The sequence below is a fragment of the Chionomys nivalis genome, chromosome 13 (genome assembly GCF_950005125.1).
Source record: "Chionomys nivalis chromosome 13, mChiNiv1.1, whole genome shotgun sequence".
NCBI classification, from domain to species: domain Eukaryota; kingdom Metazoa; phylum Chordata; class Mammalia; order Rodentia; family Cricetidae; genus Chionomys; species Chionomys nivalis.
This window is the reverse complement of record NC_080098.1, coordinates 74,847,113-74,869,305: the sequence shown is the minus strand read 5'-3', so window position 1 is coordinate 74,869,305 and position 22,193 is coordinate 74,847,113. Positions and strand designations below refer to the sequence as shown.

The 22,193-nt window shown below is 45.2% G+C and overlaps 1 protein-coding gene and 1 pseudogene across 4 annotated transcripts in view; one reads left to right on the top strand and one right to left on the bottom strand.

Annotated features, from left to right (window-relative positions):
* Aopep (aminopeptidase O (putative)) overlaps window positions 1–22,193 on the bottom strand; it is a 268,212-nt gene that overhangs the window by 197,422 nt on the left and 48,597 nt on the right. For all 4 annotated transcript variants that reach the window (XR_009058196.1, XM_057787439.1, XM_057787440.1 and 1 more), the window contains exon 4: window positions 5,262–5,415. Coding sequence is in view for 3 of the 4 variants with exons in the window: in XM_057787439.1 (XP_057643422.1) it covers window positions 5,262–5,415 (154 nt within the window). In the remaining variant the exon portion in view is untranslated. The remainder of the gene's footprint in view (window positions 1–5,261; window positions 5,416–22,193) is intronic.
* Window positions 1,682–2,161, top strand: LOC130885727 (transcription factor BTF3-like; annotated as a pseudogene).

The following is a 22,193-nucleotide window of genomic DNA, read 5'->3' as shown; positions in this document are numbered from 1 at the left end:
TTCTCTGTTTCTATGCCAATACCAAGCTGTTTTCAATACTGTAGCTCTGTAATAGAGTTTGAAGTCAGGGATGGTAATGCCCCCAGACAATCCTTTATTGTATAAGATTGTTTTGGCTATCCTGGGTTTTTTGTTTTTCCATATAAAGTTGATTGTCTTTTCCAGATCTGTGAAGAATTTTGATGGGATTTTGATGGGGATTGCGTTGAATCTATAGATTGCTTTTGGTAGAATTGCCATTTTTACTATGTTGATCCTCCCAATCCAAGAGCAAGGGAGATCACACACTGAGACAATGGGGATGTTCTATCAGGAACTCACCAAGGCCAGCTGGCCTGGGTCTGAAAAAGCATGGGATAAAACCGGACTTGCTGAACATAATGGACAATGAGGACTACTGAGAACTCAAGAAAAATGGCAATGGGTTTTTGATCCTACTGCACGTACTGGCTTTGTGGGAGCCTAGGCAGTTTGGATGCTCACCTTACTAGACCTGGATGGAGGTGGGTGGTCCTTGGACTTCCCACAGGGCAGGGAACCCGGATTACTCTTAGGGATGATGAGGGAGGGGGACTTGATGGGGGAGGGGGAGGGAAATGGGAGGTGGTGGCGGGGAGAAGGCAGAAATCTTTAATAAATAAATAAATAAATAAATAAAAAACAAAGACTGACGTGACAGTGGGAGGAGGGCTGGGAACGTAGGCCTCATCAGATGTAAGCACAGTCAGAAACACCAACTACGGTATGATGGCACAACCATGGAGTCAAGGATGTGGTGGATGAGCAGGGCCCCTCTAACTACCAGAGACGGTCATAAGAGGCACCGTGGCATGACAGAATTAAAAAATCTAAGCTATTGTTTTATTAGCTGTGTATTTCTGATGGACAAGCATGCGGATAAGCAAAAGGAAACTGTACACTGTTGTCAGTCATGGAAGGAGTGTGGGGTTCAAACACTACTCCACATCAACCTTTGCACAAGACTTCTGGGAGCTTTCCAACAAAGGAAAAACATCCCCCTAGACTCCCTGATTGGCTGGCCTTTGGGGACCTGCTGGTCCAGTGAGGATCTTCTGTGGTCTGCTATCTGGCCTGTGCTACCCTGAGCATCAGTGCAGTCATTGGCCTGGTTGGCAGCTGACATGGAAGTGTTAGAAAACCTGGCATCCATGCATTCTCTCAGTCCAGCCTGCCTTCGTTTCCTTCTGTATCCCCTTCAACTTGATAAAAACTAACAAGGACAAAAGAAGGATAGGATTTGCCTTCCCCAGGCCCCTACAGGGACTTTTGCAGCTTTGTGTTCCCAGTTCCCCCATTTGACCTGCCCATGCTCTCTTCTGTTCACAGTGGAGGAGACAGATGAAAAGGGATTCCAATTATTCTGAGCAGGAGGCCCCAACTCATCCTCATCTCGTGGCCTTCATCTCCTAACAGTCAACAAGCCCTGAGACTATAGGTGAGCAACAGACAACTTCTTACATGTTAGAAATTCACAAGCTCTCCCCTTCTTCCTCCTCCTCTGTTTCTCTCTCTCTGCCCCCTCCTCTCTCTCTCTTTCCTCCCCCACCCCCTTTATCTCAATAAACTCTTCACTTAAAAAAAAAAATTTGGCACCTTATCTCAGCTGGTCCGCCCGAGACTCCCTGAGCACGAACCCTAGTCTCCTGCGCGGTCCCATTTCCACTCCGACAAGATGAAAGAAACGATCATGAACCAGGAAAAACTGGCCAAGCTGCAGGCACAAGTGCGCACTGGTGGGAAAGGAACTGCTCGCAGAAAGAAGAAGGTGGTTCACAGAACAGCCACAGCAGATGATAAAAAACTGCAGTTCTCCTTAAGGAAGTTAGGGGTGAACAATATCTCTGGTATTGAAGAGGTGAACATGTTTACAAATCAAGGAACAGTGATCCATTTTAACAACCCTAAAGTTCAGGCGTCTCTGGCAGCAAACACCTTCACCATTACAGGCCACGCCGAGACAAAGTAATTGACAGAAATGCTTCCCAGCATTCTAAACCAGCTTGGGGCAGACAGTCTGACTAGTTTAAGGAGACTGGCTGAAGCTCTGCCCAAACAATCTGTGGATGGAAAGGCACCCCTTGCTACTGGAGAGGATGATGATGATGAAGTCCCAGACCTGGTGGAGAACAAGGCAAACTGAACGGAGGTGACTTCTGAAGACGTGACTCTTGCAGAAGTTACAGGAGCTGCTATTTTATATCATGGCTGCTTTTTAAAGGTCTTTTGTTTATGGATCTGATCAAATCTAGATCGCTAATATTTTTAAGCCCAAGCCTCTTGGACACTGCAGCTCTTTTCAGTTTTTGCCTAAACACAATTCATTCTTTGCAGCAAATTAAGCTGAAGAAGCCTGGGAATAAAGTTTGGAAAAGGGTTCAAAGTCTTCAAAGAAGAAGAAGAAGGAGGAGGAGGAGGAGGAGGAGGAGGAGGAGGAGGAGGAGGAGGAGGAGGAGGAAGAAGAAGAAGAAGAAGAAGAAGAAGAAGAAGAAGAAGAAGAAGAAGAAGAAGAAGAAGAAGAAGAAGAAGAAGAAGAAGAAAGGAAGAGGAGGAGGAAGAAGAAGAAGAAGAAAGAGGAAGAGGAAGAGGAGGAGGAGGAGGAGGAGGAGGAGGAGGAGGAGGAGGAGGAGGAGAAGAAGAAGAAGAAGAAGAAGAAGAAGAAGAAGAAGAAGAAGAAGAAGAAGAAGAAGAAGAAGAAGAAGAAGAAGAAGCAGCAGCAGCAGCAGCAGCAGCAGCAGCAGCAGCAGCAGCAGCAGCAGCAGCGTGGGTCTAGCCACGGTGCCATATCCAGGCAGTAAGGACGGGAAGGCAGTCTCAGGCTCAAGGGAACCTCAATTTGTGTTTTTTTTTTCTTTTCCAAAAATTTCATTTATTTTGTGTGAGTGACCTCATGCAGAGGTCAGAGAATAACTTTTTTTTTTTTTAATTATGAAAGCATGGTGGGAGGAGGGGCAGAGAATAACTTTTTAAGAGTTGGTTCTCTCCTTCCAGTATGTGGGTTCTGGGGACTGAATTCAGGCCAATTGGCTTGACAGCAAGAACCTTTACTCTGAGCCATCTCCCACCCCTCAACCCGTTTCCTGGAGAATATCCTCTAGTTAGCGTCACAGTTAAGTCGCGGTGGTGACTCCAGGTGAGAAGATAGCTCGAGATGCTGCCTGAGGTGGCTCAGTCATTATAATAAGGTTGTAAATGCCTCTGGGAGTGATCATAAGTCACCTCTCCAAAGATTAGACCTGGTATAAATGAAAACAGGTACTGTTCCTCAGTCAGTAGGAAGATAAACAAATTATTGTCCAAGTCTCTTTATCCTCATCTACAACCGAGAGTAACAGACTACAAAACACAGGCTGTAGACAGCCAGTGGCTTCTGTGTGGGTTCAGGATCAGCTGGGATCCACCATAGTCACAAATCCTGCAGCACACACCAGTGCTTCACCACAAGAAGATGCATTTCTTGCTCATACCAAGTCAAAGTTACTCCCTAGGGCACCTGTTTTCCTTACTCAGAAATATGGCTATTGACAATTACAAAATGAATCTGCTGTGTGGTTCCAGAGCAAGGGAAGGGAACGCTAGACACTCTCACTTGCAATTTAATATCCCCACATGAAAGCAGGGCACGCCACTCTGTCCACAATTACCTTCTTCCCTTAAGAGAATGCAGGTAAAATCTAATAATCTTTCCAGAGCTATATAATGTAGAGCCATTAGGAACTCCAAAACTGATATATTATTGAACAAAAAGAAGAAAATAGGTCTATGTAGGCAGGAAGATGTACTTGTCACCTGGTGTCAGTTCCTAAGGATACCGCCATAGCACTGTGCTCAGAACACATGCAACAAAGCAGAGAAAGACCAGCACAAACATAATGCACACCAAGACGTGTTAATTGGTTTCTTTTCCTGTTTTGTTTGTTTGAGATAGGGTCTCATATATGACTGGCCTTGAACTTGTCATGTATCTATACCCAGTTTACACAGTGCTAAAGGTAGAAGCCAGGGCTTCACACCTGGTAAGGACTCTACCAGCAAAGCTGCAGACCCATCGCTCTTACTGTTACTGCGAAGTTGAAATATCACTGGCACCACTCTTCTGGACTGTCTCTATGCAATAGCCTATACCAGTTCCTAAAAAGCTGAAGATGATTTTCTGTGCATAAAATAAAAACATTAACAAGGCCTTGACTCATGGGAATCCCTTAGCCCCATGATTATGTGGATTTCCTCGTGATCTGTGCTCCTAGAGGCCAGTAAGCACCAATGAAAAGGCTGCCCCACGACACACCAGCAACAGGTACCACAGGACCAAAACAGTCAGTGCCCTCTACAGGGTCACCTAGATGAATCCTTTCACTGCCCACCTTCAATCCACTGCATCCTCCCTTCCACTGCACACCTTCCCTCCACTGCACACCTTCTAACTGCATCTTCCTTCCACTGCACACCTTCCCTCCACTGCACACCTTCCTTCCACTGCACACCTTCTAACTGCATCTTCCTTCCACTGCACACCTTCCCTCCACTGCACACCTTCTAACTGCATCTTCCTTCCACTGCACACCTTCCCTCCACTTCACACCTTCCTTCCACTGCACACCTTCTAACTGCATCTTCCTTCCACTGCACACCTTCCCTCCACTGCACACCTTCCTTCCACTGCACACCTTCTAACCGCATCTTTCTTCCACTGCACACCTTCCTTCCACTGCACACCTTCTAACCGCATCTTTCTTCCACTGCACACCTTCCTTCCACTGCATCCTTTTTTCATTGTAACCTTCCTTTCACTGTGCACCTTCCTTTCACTGCATCCTTTTTTCATTGTAACCTTCCTTTCCACATGCACACCTTCCTTTCACTGCATCCTTTTTTCATTGTAACCTTCCTTTCACTGCACACCTTCCTTTCACTGCATCCTTCCTTCCACTGCATCCTTTTTTCATTGTAACCTTCCTTTCACTGCACACCTTTGCTTTATTAAGACATTTCCGATCAACCACTAAGACATCTAAAGGGTAGGAAGGAAAGTGTTGAACTTTCAGTTTTTTAATTTGAATGAGCGTAGAAATGCTTCTGCTGATATCATAGAGGGCTTCACAGTCACTTGCTTTCTTTTCTTTCTTCATGAATTACAAGGCCAACTCTCTTTTCCAGTAGACCTTTCCCTGCTTTGATTAGCTCCATTCTGGCTCAGTTTCTCACATTCCCAGAGTAAAGTCAGCAAACTCCCAAACACAAACCTGAAGTCAGCTTTTGCAGGCAGGAGAGGGTACTCTGTCACCAGCTCATCTGATGGGGATGTCTTAGGCTTCACTTCTGTCCAGGATCCCACTGCAATTGTGAAGGTGGAGGCTGGCATTGGCATGGTCACGTAGTAATGCCAGCTCATGCACCCTATGAACAGAAAACAATCGTCATGAGACACTGTGTGGCTGTGGACCTCACTCAATTCCACACTTGCAGAGCCTGTGGGAAAAACTGGCAACAGCGCATTCTGGAAGGAAGCCATGCCACCTGGAGGGGCAAGATTACAGGCCTCAGAGAAAGTATGAGAGATGCTGGTTTGAAGGCAGTCAAGAGGTCTGGTCTCCTTCAGAGGTTGGTTTAAAGCCATAAGCAAGGCTAATTCTAAAGGGCGGTGCTAAGGCAGCCACTTGGTTGCAAACATGGAGGGTGCTGGCCTCAGGCTGCTATAGACACAAGAACACATCCTTTTTTCCCTCCATGCCTGGCATGAAAAAGGAAACATACCTGATATGAACGAATTTGATGAACAAATCAATAAATGAGGAGTGATCATTCTGTGCTATAATCCAACTATTCTGTCTAAATTCAATTAAAGTCCCCCTAAGATGGAGACAGTAGGAAACATGAAATTATGGAAGGGAAGTATGTAGGTTTCAGTCCAGACTTTACAACCAATTAGCTTGTGGAAATGTGGGTCTCTCTTTCATGCTTCTAACTATTTAGATGCTCACCCTCATCCCTGAGCACATGCAAAGCTGAAGTAGAGAGCTCACAACACCAAGTCCCACTCCAGCTCAGGATGTGTTCTCTACTTGGTCCAGACATTCGAGCAGGCTTTTCTCAAATAAATGATTGATAATTTACAATCCTAGGCCTCTCTCAAAGATGAGGAAGTAAACTTTCTGTTTCTGAAATGTGAATGCATCATCAGAATTAGCATGGCATTCTTACAGAAGCGTTTTGCTCTGTTGGTTCACAGAGCTAGGCATGGTAGCATGGTAGCAAGTAATCACTGGCTACATTCAAGCTTAGCAAGTCTGAAAACAGCCTGGGATACATGAGACTTTCTCTCAGGAGTAGGGACCCTCCCCTGCCCAACACACACGTAGAATATTCTTTTACCTTGTGTGAATATATGTCATTGTGATTGGCTTCATAAAGAACCTGACTGGCTAACAACTGAACAGAATAAGGTTAGGCGGGAGAGCCAAACTGATTATACGGTGGGTGGGGCAGGAGTCTGAAGAATAGAGAGGGACGCAAGATGAACATGAACATACCATCCTGAGAAAAAAGGTACCAAGCCACGTGGTCAAATGTAGATAAAAATACGAGATAACTGAAAATGCAAAAGTCAGCTACCAACAAATCTGAGCTATTGACCAAGTGTTTATAGTTAATATTAATTCTCTGGGTGTTTGGGAGCTGCTGGCGGGACAAAAACTTCTGCCAACATACACTCCACACATAATTTTTAAGACATATTTATTATTTTTTTTTGTGTGTGTGTATTTAGTGTCAACAGAGGGCAGAGGAAGGTAGCAAATCCCTTGGAATTGGAGTTACAGATGGTTGAGAGCCACTGTGTGTGTGTGTGCTGGGAATCAAACCCAGGTCCTCAGCAAGAGCAACATGTGTTCTCAAGCATGAATCATCACTCCAGCCCCTTATATGATTGATTTTTGAAAAGTTTTGATTTAAAAGAAAAAAAAAATCCCAAATCTCAATCCAAGGGCGAGGGCTAGTCACCACCTGCAGTTTTCTTGAGAATTCACCGTGATCACTGGGTCTTTGCTTTAAGACAGAATCCAGACCTGGGAGCTAGGGCTGTCTATCAGCTGTTGAGAGCACCTGCCTCACATGCAAACACCTGCAGTATCAGCACTCAGGAGGGAGAGGCAGGGAGATCAGAAATTCAAGCTTGGCTTCATACTGTGTTCAGATCAGCCTGGGCTGGAGAGCCTTGGGATCAGCAAAGGAGAAGCCACACAGAAGCCCCCAGCTGAAAATGGAGACTGCCTCTGTGTGCCCCACGCCCAGTACTATTAAACACTGTTGTTTTTGACAGAGAATATCATGCAGCACAGGCTGGAATCGAATTCAGGATGTAGATATGTAGATGCTAGGATAGCAGATATGCAGGCCCTACTTTATGCAGATAATGGTTTTATTTATTTTAAGGCAGAAATAAAAAGAATGAAGAAAACAAGACAGAATAGCTACAACATACAGGAAGCTGTATACAAACGGACAAAGGCGGCAAACGATGGCGCAGACTCACATCCTGTGGGCAGCAGAGAATGGAGAGGCCTGCTTTTTAGTTCCCTCTAGTAGGCTGTAAAAGTTTCTAGGATGGGGCTAAGCATCAGACAGCGGTTAGACCGATGGGTAGGCTTCTCTACCTTGTATATCTGCACTTTCTGTTCATCCTCCACAGACCCTGGAGAACAGCTGTAGCTTACTTTCTAGAGAGAACACAAAGGGCGCACTAGAAGAACGTGGGAGGAGAGGGGAGAATGGCAGGTGGATAGGGCTAGGTAAATGTGGGCATGAAGGATGCTGGGACCACAAGCATCTTCTCTTACTTGGGTCCCAGATTGCTGGTAGCTAAGCTTTGGTCCAGGAGGAGGACTCAGAAGGAGCTGTCAACCCAAGAGCAGAGGCAGGATGCACATGTTGGAGACCTGTGATCAGTTATGGGGAGGTTGACTCATGTATGTACTCAAAGTCCTTCTCCCAAATGTAGACAAACCAAGGACCTTCAAGGCACTTACAGAAAGCCCATTTAGTGTTCCAGACTGAGAGAAGCAAGTAGGTAGAAAATACTCCTGGAGGGAGGACGGGGAGCATACTCAAGATGTTAACACCACCAGACACAGACAGTCTGAATCAGAGAATGCATTGCAGTCCTGCAAAAATGCTCTCAGAAAGCACATCATTGGTAAAGAAAAAGCCTTATAGGAGAAAAGAAGACTCAAACAAGGGATAAGATGAGACACTGAGGTAAAGAAATCTCCCATAGGGTCAAACAAAATGTCAAATCAAACCAAGCCAAGGGAAAACAACAGTAAAAATCAGGGAGAAGAAGGTGCGGCTAGGAGGCCGAATACCCAAGTAATAGAAGTCCCCCAAACCGTGGCCGAGAAAGTAGGAGAGGACCATTAAAACCCAAGGGATTGTCCCAAAAGGGACCACGGGACTCGAGATAGAAAGAACGCAGGATCCCTGGGACACAGAGCAGGCTACTCATACTGGGGTGGTGTGAGACTGAAGTAGGGAAATGAAGAGCCCAAAAGCATCCACCTCCTACACACCCGTCTACAGAAGTGTGCTTCAAAGAGGCGAGAGAAAAGAAAGGACGTCTGCAGAGCCATGACCCACACCCATGGAGGCTGCCCGCTGGCCCAGAGACCACAGAGTCTGGGCTTGATGTACACATGGAAACCCAAGAAGATGGAGCGGGGCAACACCAAGGCACTATTATTAATTCTCAGTAGAATGGACACCTAGAAAGGGCACAACTACAGCTTTTCTACAAGGCTCTGGCTCTTCACACACACAAACCTGAGGCATTGATCCAACTCAAATCCCGTGACCCACAACGAGAAGACGGGACACTGGGAAGGCCCATCTGTGAGTAACCAAGCTCCTTAGCAAAGTATGTGGGGGAGGGGAATGCCAAGAAGCAGAGAAAGAGGCAGAAGTAACTACTTCATTTTTTATTTTATTTTTGTCCATAGGCGAGCGCTTGAACACTGTGCTGTGTCCTCCACCCTATTGTTACTTTTTATTTTAAGACAGAACCTCACTAAGTGCCTAGGCTGGCCTTGAACTAGAGCTCTTTCTGCCTCCGGCTCCAGAGTAGCTGTGGGTAAAGGTGTATCCTGAAAGGCCCACCTGAAAGCAGTTATTTCTTAAGCAGGAAGAATGATAAAGCAAGATGATTGACTGCTCTTGAGGAAAAGAAGGTAATAAAAGCAACAATTATTTGACTCTTAAATATTGTATTTTAATGTAAAATAGCTAAAATTAAATCATTAAAAGGAAATCTTTTTTTTTTCTTTTGACTGGCCTCAAACCCATGGCAACCCTTCTCTTAATGACCCCAGAGCTGGGATTGGAAGGGAAAGTCACCATGCCTAGAGAAAAGGACATACTTCAATCTTGAGACACTATTAAAATGATAAAGTACAACAACTGGGAAGGAGCAATCTGGAAACAAGGAACAGGCAGTCCCCTGAAAAGAATCCCTTTAGGAATGGCATGCTACACACTAGGGCTTTCTGCCAATGCCAGGCACGGGGCTTTACCTGCTCCTTTGCAGTCTGTCTAGTTTTAGAGATTGTGGAGAAGTAGGGACTGAAGCAATTTCTACGTTCACCAGAACTGGAAGGCCAATCTTATGGTGACACCTCACCTGGCACTCATGGTGCAGTAGGGAAGGCACAATGGGGCACAATGGTGTGGGAATAAGGGACCTAGGTATGTAGAACACGCTAGCAGCTTAAAAAGCACGGAGACTGGGGTGAGACAGAGAAAGCTACAACAAAGCTGAGCTGAGGTCCAGCCCAGACATCTGGAGCCAGCACTGCTCCTCCAAGGTCCTCCCTGAAGTTAACAAAGGAAAGAACGTTGTTTGCTTGCTTGCTTTGCTATTTCATTCTTCTGGGGAATGTCAGGGACAGACTGAGCATTGTCCCACGTGGAAAAAGTACCCTGACAACATCAGCAGCTGAATGTGCGTGCTTCCTCTTCTTTTCCTTCTTCTTCTTCATATATATATATATATATATATATATATATATATTTTTTTTTTTTTTTTTTTTTTTTTGAGACAGGGTTTCTCTGTAGTTTTGGAGCCTGTCCTGGAACTAGCTCTTGTAGACCCAGGCTGGCTTCAAACTCAGAGATCCACCTGCCTCTGCCTCCAGGCATGTGCCACCACCACCTGGCTCCTGAATGTGCCAACAGAAAACCTGCACCTGCACATCTGTTTGTACTTGCAATTGTGTCTGAAGTGCTGCAGATGGCCTCCTTGGAGAAGACCATTTTATACCTCAGACTTTAAAAACAAAAAGTGGCATCACAGGGCACACCAGGTGGTCAGCCCTTAGAGATCTAGTTCCAAAGGCCCTGATCCACCAAGCTTCTAGGGAGCATTTCTCAAACACATCTGTCCATGAACATCTGTCCTGATCCTGTTTCTCGAGCATTTCTGTCCCTGAGCATCTGTCCTGATCCAATCCTGGGCAATGCTAGAGCCAGCCTGGACTGTGGAGAACTTCCTGTGCTCTGGGAAGGGCTTTCAGCTTGGACTATGAGGACACTTGTAGACTTCTCACCAGGAAGAAAAGCCTCTTCTGTGTTGCTCTTGGCCAGTCTCCTATGAGTCTTCAAAGCCTGCCTACAGCCAGGGTGTATGCGTGGACTGCAGGGCATACATTCCAGAGTCTTCAGCCTGCCCTGCAGACACAACTGGTAATGGGTTTACTTCTTTCCAGAACGTCATGGGTCAATGCTGGCTCTGGAAATGTTAGCCCAATTCCTGCTCTGTACCTGCTGGCTGAGGCATGTTAGTATTTTTGGCTACACCAATTTCCTCATGTGTACCAGAGGAACAACCATAGTGTCTACCTCATGGGATCACATGAGGAATAAAACGGATAATGCAGAGTCACAAGGCACAGTCCTGGTCTCAGTGTTGGATGCTGCCCTTGTCACTGCTGCTGTCATCGCTTGCGACCTCTCTGCTCTGTAGCTGCCTCTCCCAGTCACTCCGGGAGACTTTCTGAAGGCGTGAGCAAGGATGTTTGAAGGTATGGCTGCCATATGTGCACTGAGACCATGACCTGATGAGGCCCACGTTTGAGGTTTAAGGTTGAATGGCATGAAAACACAGTGCAAACAAAGTGATCCATTTAAGGAGAATGACAGCCCAAAGGGGGCATCCTGCATGACTTCATATAGAATGGGCCATTTGGAGACTATTTAAATGCTGCTTACGTTCAGTGAGCTGTCCTCCATGAAACAGTGAATGCCTTCATTTTTCTTTTTATTCAACCCACTTGCACCCAACCCCCTCACAGAACCAGCTGCAAAACCAAGAGAACACACTGTACTTACATTAGGCAAAGTTTTTCCTCTGTAGAAGCCAGCCCCCACCACACCTTGGATGACTTCATAGCGAGGCCTGGACTCATTATAGGGGCAGCAGAGATGGGGGCTGTGGAAGCAGCCAGAAGCAATGGTCCTCCCTCACATAGGCTCAAGCAGTCAAGCCCACCACCTTCTTACAGATTCTGCAACGCCCTCAAAAAGAGAGCAGGGTTCTTTATACCATATACCCCTATATCATTTTCTCAAATTGGAATACATTTAGGGGCCATTTCAACAACACCACAAGGCGGCTGTGCAATGATACATCTGTCTCACAGGTGTGGTAGCAGCCATGATAAGATCCAAATAAGCATTTTCATCTTTGAAACAGGACTGAAATTTTCCTTAGAGATAACTGGATTTTGCAGTAATAACAGGACTTGAAAGGGGTTGGTTTTCAAAAGAGACAATTTAAAAAGTTGGTTTTGGCTATGGATGCAGTTCAGTTACGAGTATTCATGAAGCATGCACAAAGATCTGGGTTTGACACCCAGCACATTATATATACTACAGTAAAAATTTACTTCTGAAAATGAGCACACCATAACCTAGAAAGCACTAACACAATTACCTGAGTCACTGTTTTCATTACTGCTCTGAGAACTGTCCTTGGCATCAATGTGAAGACTTTCATCATAAGGAGTTACCAGTGAAGAGAGACAAAGGGTGACAGAGCAGTCAGCTCATGGGGTGAGAGCTGGGGAGGGAGGGGATGTGACCGTGACTTGGTATCTTGAGACAAGCATTTTTATGAAAGGGAAAAAAATGAGAAAAATCAAGGTCCTGTAGTCACTTTTTGGTCCTACCAATCAGCAAGAGTAAACTAGTGAGATATATGGGTAGTCAAGTCTTGCATACCTGGTCTACTACTGAAACCTCAAAGGCAGCTACCACCACATACCACCTTACTGCTACACAGGCAAGAGCTGGTTGGCTTTATCTTCACAAAGCTAAGCAGCTCGCAGAAGGCTTGACATTTAAAGAGTTAGCTGAGGCGGTTTTCAATTGGCAGAGTGCTTGCCTAGCATGGAGGACTCCTCAGTCAGGTCCTCAGTACCTACACTGGGCACAGCGGTGCACATCTACAGTGCTACCAGCTGGGAGGTGAAGGCGGGACACATATTCAAAGTCATAACTGGTTGTAGAGCAACCTTGAGGCCAGCCTGATCTACATGATATCTTGTAGATCAAGAACAAAACAAACAAAAACAACAAAATAAAATCAACTAATAAAGAAATATCAGGGGGGCTGGAGAAATGGCTGAGCGGTTAAGAGCATTGCCTGCTCTTCCAAGGGACCTGAGTTCAATTCCCAGCAACCACATGGTGGCTCACAACCATCTGTAATGAGGTCTGGTGTCCTCTTCTGGGCTGCAGGCATACATGCAGACAGAATACTGAGAATACACATAACAAACAAATCAATCTTTAAAAAAAAAAAGAAATATCAGTTCAAGGACAGACAAATACATGAGAGCTTTAACAAAATTGTTGTTTTCACTGAAAATTAAAACAAACACTCAAATCTTCCTATTGGAAGCACTCATGTAGCTTTGGAAGAGTCTACTGCCAGCCAGACAAACAGAATGAAGCGCTCAGCAATGTCAGTTGGTATGTGCTCTCATTCAATGGATCGCATTTACTTCCTCAAATCTAATGTATTTCCTACCCCAAGACTATCACCCTACCTATAATTCTTTCTTCAGAGCATCCAGCCCAAACTATCCCATATGGTAGGAATGCTTCAGGAACAGCAGCACAAATGCAAGCTGCATAAGGATACATGTATGATAACTATATTATATAAATATGTATATCATAGAAACATATAATAAGTAAAATGTACGCATTGAAAAGAATGTAGTTTCCCAATTTTCATTGTTCTTCCACTCATGGCATCCTTCTCCATCCTCTGGGGCTCTGGCAAACCCAGCATTACTCCTGGTACGACTCTTGGGATGCTGCCTCTCCATGGGTGGTTGGCACTTCTGCACAGACATGGCCATGGCAGCCCTCCACTACTGCCCAAGGGCTGTCACTGGCAGCAGGTGGGCCAGTGCCCACTAGCCTTCTCTAACCAGGCCAGACAATAGCTGCATAAGCCAATGCTACCCTACAAACCCTCTTGCCAGCAAGGTATGGCCCTGGGCCCAAGAGACCTGGAGAGAATAACCTGCAAAGGTGGAAGAGCGCCATCTGCTGAGTGAGTGCTGCTGTGTAGGTCATGAGCATAAGCATCTCTTATCTCAAGGCTTCATGGCTTCCCTAAGGAAACACTGTCTCCCTGGTGTACACAACCACAATACAGACAGCTAGCTTCCCTGAAACACCAAGGAAACCAGTGGACAGAACACCACCTGTCTGGATGGCTGGTCAGAAGGCGAACATTAATGCCTCTCGTTCAAACATTCGTGAATGTCTAGTCCAAGACAAAGATGCATAGCAGTGAGAATGCTGCAGGAGCACTGTAGTCTAAAAACAGAAAAATCATAACATCCACATATTACATGTGCATGGAACACGGTGTAAGAGGCGAGCAATGATGACAAAGCACAGGTTAAAGGACGGAAACGTGTAAGACATCATCAGGGTCCACGTGAGCAACAGAATGGCAGCACACAGCCTGACTGGAGGGCAGCTTTCTACCGGGACCAACACATATGTTTACTCCACACTTGGCCTTCACAGCTCATGCACGCATGGCCCAGACTGAGTTCCCAGTTCCCAAACCAAGAAGCTTCTCTACTTTGCCATTTTCTTTTTGTGGGTAAGGCATTTAATCATAACCACCCCTAAATGTCTTTTAATTCACTATCTCCTTACATGTGACCCCCTGCTTGCACACCATGGGAGCATTCTCCACTGTGTTGCTTATTTTGAGCCATCAAAAGGGGAAAGAAAGCTAGCTTTTAGTCGGGGAGGGTCTGGCTCCGTAAATCCTTCTTCCTAAAATTTCCCAGTAATGAAAAAGGGAATATCAGAGAACTGGTCTATTAGACAGGCCAGAGAGTGGCAAGTGACATTTATACTTTTGTTTTGTTTTCAAGACAGGGTTTCCCTATGTAGCCCAAGTTGTCCTGGAACTTGCTCTATAGACCAGACCTCAAACTCACAGAGATCCGCCTGCCTCTGCCTCTTGAGTGCTGGGATTAAAGGCATGCACCATTCCCTGCCTGGAAACATTTACACTTTCTACTTTTGAAAATAAAAACAGAAGAAAGATCCTAGAAAATAACTTATTTAATTTGTAAGAAGTCAAATTAGATTTATAAATAAAATAAAGCAAGGGGCCTGGAGAACTGGCTCAGAGGTTAAGCCCATATACTGCTCTTGGTTCCCAGCACCCACATCCAGGGGCTCATAACCACCTATATCTCTAGCTCCAAAGGATCTGATGACCTCTTCTGGTCCCTGCTAGCACTACACTACAACTTACAAATATAATCTTAAAACAACAACAACAAAATAATTACTAGGGAAAATGAGGTTTTTTTCTTTTTTAAGTTACTGAGAGAAATCAGCACCAAGGAAAGCAACGAGCATGGAGTTGCTTCTGTCATCACCTACAATGATCTTCAGTGTTTCTGCCAGGAAACGTTACTTTCATCTGATTACACAGGCCACATTCAGCACGCACATTTCTTAGCCCGTATTATACACAAGGCATTGCAAGTGGAACAGAGCTGGCGTAGGTAACATTCCTGCCAAAATGATTTTAAGATGAGGAAGCTGAATAGTTAAATCAGTCAAACAAGTTAATCTCAATGTATGGCCTTAACTAAGTCTTTCTGAAAAGAAAGAAATGAAGGGGGGGAGGGGAAGAAGGGATAGGGGGAAGAAAGAGAGGGGAAGAGAAGCCGGGAGGGAGGGAGGGAGGGAGGGAGGAGGGAGGGAGGGAGGGAGGAGAGGGGATGGAAGAGAGATGACTATTTAGGTAATAAAGTTCTTATGATGGTTGTTCGTTAGGAAGGATGATTTCCTAGTAGAACACAGGCTCAGAGGGCTCTCTTCTGATGTCTCCTGCCCAACGACCGCTGCCATTTCTGTGACTGGCTCCGAGATGCTTACATCTCAGGAAATCGGCGACTGCCTGGTAAACGTGCTAATGGGGCTGATGGCGTGTCACTGTGAGGGAACCAGACTGGCTGGGCAGGGCTGGCTACTCAGGCTTCCAGGGACTGTACACAGGAGAGTGGAGGACCCAAAGAGGCAGGCCTGGTCGAGGGAGACCACGTGTCCACCTCCCACCCCCCCACACACAGGCCTTTCTGCTGAGGCCTGCAGACCCAGCTGTGAGCGCCTCCCACTCTCCTAGTTCCCTCAACATGGGCTTCAGCAGTAAGTTCCCTGCTTGTCCTCTGATGAGCTCCGGGGGAGAGTCCTCCTTTTCAACCTCAATCTGTCCTTGGGTTGGGCTGGGAAAGGTTTTGTGAGGTGTAAGAGCCATGAGCAGGAAACCCCAAGCAGCTCTATGAAGACCCTGCTCTTGCCTGGAATTCTAAGGAAAAGGCCCACAAATATTCCTGGAAATACTGAAGTATTCTGTGAAAATGTTAGTTTAATCTTTTTCTATTTTTGGGGGGGGAGGGGGAGTAGGGTCTCACTGTGTAGTCCAGACTGACCTTAATCTCTTGCTCCTATCAGTCTCCTAATTATTCTAATTTTTAATGATAATCTTTAAATAGACAGCTGATAAAAGAGAAGTGGGGTAGAAATCAGAACAAAGATTCTGGTCCTGTGACCCTTCCTTGTAAATTCTCACCTGCACTTGGAAGACATCGCAGGCAACAGCCATAACCCAGTAAAGCTTCTTTACGAAAACAGGCAATGCACAGAACCCGTCAGCGGACTGCAGGATGCTGGTGTGTGAAAGCATCCAGCCCCTACTGCTTACACAGTAGAACTTGGCAGCTTCAGCCAAGTGATCCTGGTTTTAAGGATAGAAGGAGGGCATTATGGAACCTTCCAGGACTAAGAAAAGCTGCTGAGGCCAGGCATGTATCAGGGGTGTCTCTGAATGGAGGACAAGAGAGGTCAATGTGTGAGGATACAAAGTTGAAGCCTGGATTACCTTGGAGACCCCAAGGTTGAAGATGCCAGAGCCGTGGGATACCTGTTGAGGAAAGCTGCTAACAGGGCATGGAAACAGCCCAGGAAAAAGAAGTGTGGTGTAGTCAACAAAGCTGAAAGGAGTTGGAGATCTGAAGAGCACTTTGACATCAGACGTGGAGATGCAGTTTGGAGTTTGCCCAATTGGTTTTTGGTCTTGCTCTGGTCCAGTATTCCCTCACTATGCTCCCTTCCCTACAATCTGGAATGGTAATTCATATCCTGTGATATTATATGTTGGAAGTATGTGATCTACTTTTTGACTTTGATTTCATGAGATTATAGTTAAGAGACTACATGAATCTCAGAAGAGACTTTGAACTTTTAAAGATTGTTGAGATTGTGATAGACTATGGGGACTTTTGAAGTTGGACTAAATGCATTTTGCATTATGATATTGCTCCAAGATTTTGGGGTCCAGGAAGTGGAGTGTGGTAATTTGAAAGAAAATGGCCCCCCAAAGAAGTGATACTATTACAAGGTGTGGCCTTGTTGGAGGAAGTGTGTCACTGTGGAGGTAGGCTTTGTGGTTTCTTTTGCTCAAGTTTCACTCAGTGTGACACTCACTTCACTTCCTGATGCCTGCAAGATGTAGGACTCTCAGTTACCTCTCTAGCACCATGTCTTAGCATTAGACAAAGAATTCGCATATCTACAAACAAAAGACACACATTCAGAACCCTCAAGTGACCTGTGCAGAGGCTGCTGTGGAATACTAGTTTAAGATGTGTTACATTTGTTTATGCTGTGGAACATTTGTTTAATGATGCAAAGCTGTTGTATTCTTTTATGTTGCATTTGTTTAACTCTGTAAAGTGGTATTGTTTTGCCTGTCTAAAACACATGATTGGTCTAATAAAAAGCTGAACAGCCAATAACTAGGCAGGAGAGAGAGGATAGGTGAGACTGGCATGCAAAGAGAATAAATAGGAGAAGAGAAAGAGAAGGGGGAAAGAGCAAGAAAAAGGGTAGGAGAGAGGACACCAGCAGGCAGTCACCCAGCCACACAACCAGCCACAGAGTAAGAAGGAAAGAAAAGAATACAGAATAGAAAGGTAAAGGCCCAGAGGCAAAAGGTAGATAGGCTAATTTAAGAAAAGCTGGCTAGAAACAAGCCAAACTAAGGTTGATCATTCAGAAATAAGAATAAGTCTTCATGTATTTATTTGGGAGCTGGGTGATGGGCCCCCAAAAGAGTAAAACCAAAACCAAACAAAAAACCGAACTACAGATGCTCTACAATAAAAACTTATGTGCAGTAACGCATGAAAAGTGCTCAACAGCATCAGCTACCAGAGGAATCCAAACTGAGACCGTGAGACAGCATTTCACTCAAACTGAGACCGTGAGACAGCATTTCACTCAAACTGAGACCATGAGACAGCATTTCACTCAAACTGAGACCATGAGACAGCATTTCACACGGCCTCAAGGGCCAACTCTGATTGTGCTAAGCACTCGCAATGGTGAACAACAACCAGAGCTCTCAGATGCTAAGAAAGAATACAAAACCATGAGAGCACTTGAGACAGGACCTGGCAGACAATGAACCTCAATTTAAGTTTAGAAGCAAAAACAGATGTTTATCACATGATCTAGACATTCTAGTCTCAGGAATTCACCCATGAGAAATGCGAGCCATGTCGTCAAAGAAGTCACAGATGTGGACGTTAGAGCATAATTTCTGAACTGGCCCAAACAATCTGTCTACAATAGGTAAGTGGGTGGAACGAGGCTCATTCATACCAAGAATCCTATCCATGGATTAAAGGCTGGCTTTTATAGGAGCGGCAGGCTGAGTTGAAGGCAGGCCTACTGGAATATACAGCAGAGCTAATCTCTGGAGATGGAAATCAGGTCAGGGACACAGAAGGAAGGATGGGGAGGAATAAGCGCACACCAGGAGCCCTCTGAGTGATGGAACTGGCCTGTGCTACTATGGGACAGTGTCAAATCATTGAATGACACATTTAAAATACACATTGAGAGTAAGTACCTCACACTGCAGCTCAGTCGATTAGAAAGGAAGGTACCACATCTAGAGCTAAAGTTTGAATTACATAAAATTTCAAAAGGCAAAGAGCGTGTGGGCAGCAATGCCAAACTTCTTTCAAAAATTAAACCTTAATGTAAGATTTATCCTCAGAATGTCACGTGAGTGGTGAGAGCAATAGCAGTTATCTCAGAGGAAAACAGTGAAGTAGGGCTGGGTGTGGAGTCTACAGAACCGTGCCAGCACCTGGGGGCAGAGGCAGAAAGGTCAGAGATGCTCAAAGACAGCCAGCATCCTCATCCAGTCCTTACTTGAAGAAAAAAGTTAATATCTAAGTCAAGAATTGTTCATAAGTGAACACATTTCACAGTCAATCAAAGTATAGGAGGACATTAGAAAATGAACTATAGAGTTGGGGGTGGTGGCACACGCCTTTAATCCCGACACTCAGAAGGCAGAGGCAGGCTGATCTCTGCGAGTTCGAAGCCAGCCTGGTCTAGAGTGAGTTCCAGGACAGCTAATGCTGTAATGTAACATAGAGAAACCCTGTCTCAAGAAACAAAACAAAAGAGCGAGAGAGAGAATAAACCCACTTTTAGAGAAAAAAATTTTTAAATTGTTTCCTCAAACAATTGAAAAACAATTTAAGCTTACGAGATCAAGAATAAAAAATCAGTTTAAACATTTATTCAACATATAATTTGAAACTGGGTGAAATATAAAACAGTAACAGTACCTCCGAAAGATAAAACACAAAGCAAAATATAGAAGAAAACATATTTGAATCCCAGATTGTATTAAACTTCCCGATCCTCTAAAGATCAGCGCACACACATGCAGTTCCCTCAACTCTAAAGGAAGATCAGCGCACACACGTGCAGTTCCCTCAGCTCTAAAGGAAGATCAGCGCACACACGTGCAGTTCCCTCAATTCTAAAGGAAGACCAGTGCACACACGTGCAGTTCCCTCAGCTTTAAAGGAAGACCAGTGCACACACGTGCAGTTCCCTCAATTCTAAAGGAAGACCAGTGCACACACGTGCAGTTCCCTCAGCTCTAAAGGAAGACCAGTGCACACACGTGCGGTTCCCTCAGCTCTAAAGGAAGACCAGCATACACATGTGCAGTTCACTCAGCACTAAAGACCAGTGCACACATGCAGTTCCCTCGGCTCTAAAGGAAGACCAGCGCACACACGTGCAGTTCCCTCAGCTCTAAAGACCAGTGCACACACGTGCAGTTCACTCAGCTCTAAAGACCAGTGCACCCGTGCAGTTCCCTCGGCTCTAAAGGAAGACCAGTGAACACACGTGCAGTTCCCTCAGCTCTAAAGGAAGACCAGTGCACACACGTGCAGTTCCCTCAGCTCTAAAGGAAGACCAGTGCACACACGTGCGGTTCCCTCAGCTCTAAAGGAAGACCAGTGCACACACGTGCAGTTCACTCAGCTCTAAAGACCAGTGCACACACGTGCAGTTCACTCAGTTCTAAAGACCAGCGCGCACACGTGCAGTTCCCTCGGCTCTAAAGGAAGACCAGCATACACACATACCGTTCACTCCGTGAAAGAAAGACAGCAGCCAGCAGCTGAGGTGCCTCTGAGGCAGGTTGTCAGGAAGCTGGGGAAGGGCAGTAAGAAGGGACCTGTACTGGGCTAGGGCAGACCTCAGCTTGTAGAGCGCTTTGCTTACACCATACTACATAGCAAGTCTGAGGGTAGCCGAGGGGACACAAGTCCCTGTATCAAAACGTGTAGCACAGGCATTGAGACCTACAATTGAGAAATGTGACCTCATGAAGCTAAAATGTTTCTGTACAGCAAAGGGCACCATCAATCCAGCGAAGAGGCAGCCTACAGAATGGGAAATAAGTCTTTACCAGCTATACATCTAACAAAGGGTTAATGTCCAGTATATACAAAGATTTCAAAAGCTAAACACCAAATGGGAGGTTTGTACCTAACTTACAACTGGGGCATGTAATTAAACACAATTTTCAAAAGAAGAAATACAAATGGCTGAGAAATATTTTAAACATCCTTGACCATAAGAGAAATATAAATTTAAACTATTTTGAGATTTCATCCTACCCAAGTTACAATAGCTAAGATAAAGAAAAAAAAAAAAAGACAACAAATATTGAGGGAAAAGGTGAGAGAGAAAGCTGGTGTAGCCATTGTGAAATAAGCGTAGCGGTTCTTCAAAAAGCTAGAGATAGATCTACCATATGATCCAGCTGAATCACCTCCAAAACTAGTCCCAAAGGACTCTATATCCTACTACTGAAATACTTGATTGTTCATGTTCATTGCCGCTCTTTCATAATAGCCACAAAATGGAGAGAGCACAGACGTCCGTCAACTGAGGAATGGATAATGGAAATGTGGTATATTTACACAATGGACTATTATTCATTTGTAAAAAAAACTATGAAATTGTAAAATCTGCACGTAAATGGATGGAACTATCAATAACCATCCTGAGTGAGGTAACAGACCTAGAAACACCAACACTGCAAGTTCAGCTCTTTCTCTTGTGTGGATGCTGGGAACATTCAGATGCATGTGCCTAAATCAGTGTACCCACACAAGTCAGGAAACCAATAAGCAGCCATGGGAGAGGACATCAAGGAAAAGAGGACAGAACGCAGGAAGAAGCATGAAGAGGGAAAAGGAATGTGGGAACAGAAAGGTTAATGTGGCGAGAGAGGACGGGCAGAGTGGAGAAGGGACAGGAAGGACGGGGGACAAAAAACACCTGTGAAAACGCCACTGAAACCTACTACTGCAGGATCTCCATATGGAGGCATGCATGTATATTGTACCTGACAAAACCTGGACCAAGCCAGTCAAAATCCCCAGCACAGATCAGGGAGGAGCAAATGGAGTCCCACCCCTAGCTGAGGAGCTTCTGGGAACTGATGGCTGCTGGGAGAGGGAAAGTCCCTTTTCTTCAGGGATGCAGCCCCCGAGTGGCTGTCCATGCTCCAGTGGATGGTCCCACACCCATACACACACTGTAGCTCTAAACGGATACAGCGGGAGGGAAAAGCAGGGGCGGGGAGGAATTGGATGTAAGGGATGAGGGAATGAACTTGATCAAAATACATATGTGCATGTATAAAATTCTCCAATAATTTAAAGAAATGGTATATGCATGGACAAAGGCTGTCTCAGAATGCAATGAAAATGCAACCCCACCCCAGATTTTTAAAAGCAAAAACAGACTTTTATGTCCTTTGTTCATTATGTAAGTATATTATCTAAAGGTTCTACATTTAAAAAAATTATTAAACTCAAGAATCTGGTACATATGCAACAAGTCTAACCAACGGTGAAGCAGAAGCCTCAAATCAGAACAGATAAATTCAGCAACCCTGAGCCTCTCCGTGTAGAAAACAGGTAATGGTTTAGATTATCAAACTAAAGGAGGACCCTTGCCTTACCCACAGGCACCATTTCACAGGTCGCAGGACACTAGAAAGTAAGGTGGCATGACCTGGAAAGTACTGTGGGTCACATGACACAGCCTCGACCTGCCCCAGTTCACACCCACCACCATTCATTCATCCAGTCACCTCCTTGGGAACCTAATACAACCGTATTGATAACAGGAAAACAATCTGGTGATCAAACTATCCGCCAATGCGAGAGTCAGGCAGGTTCTGA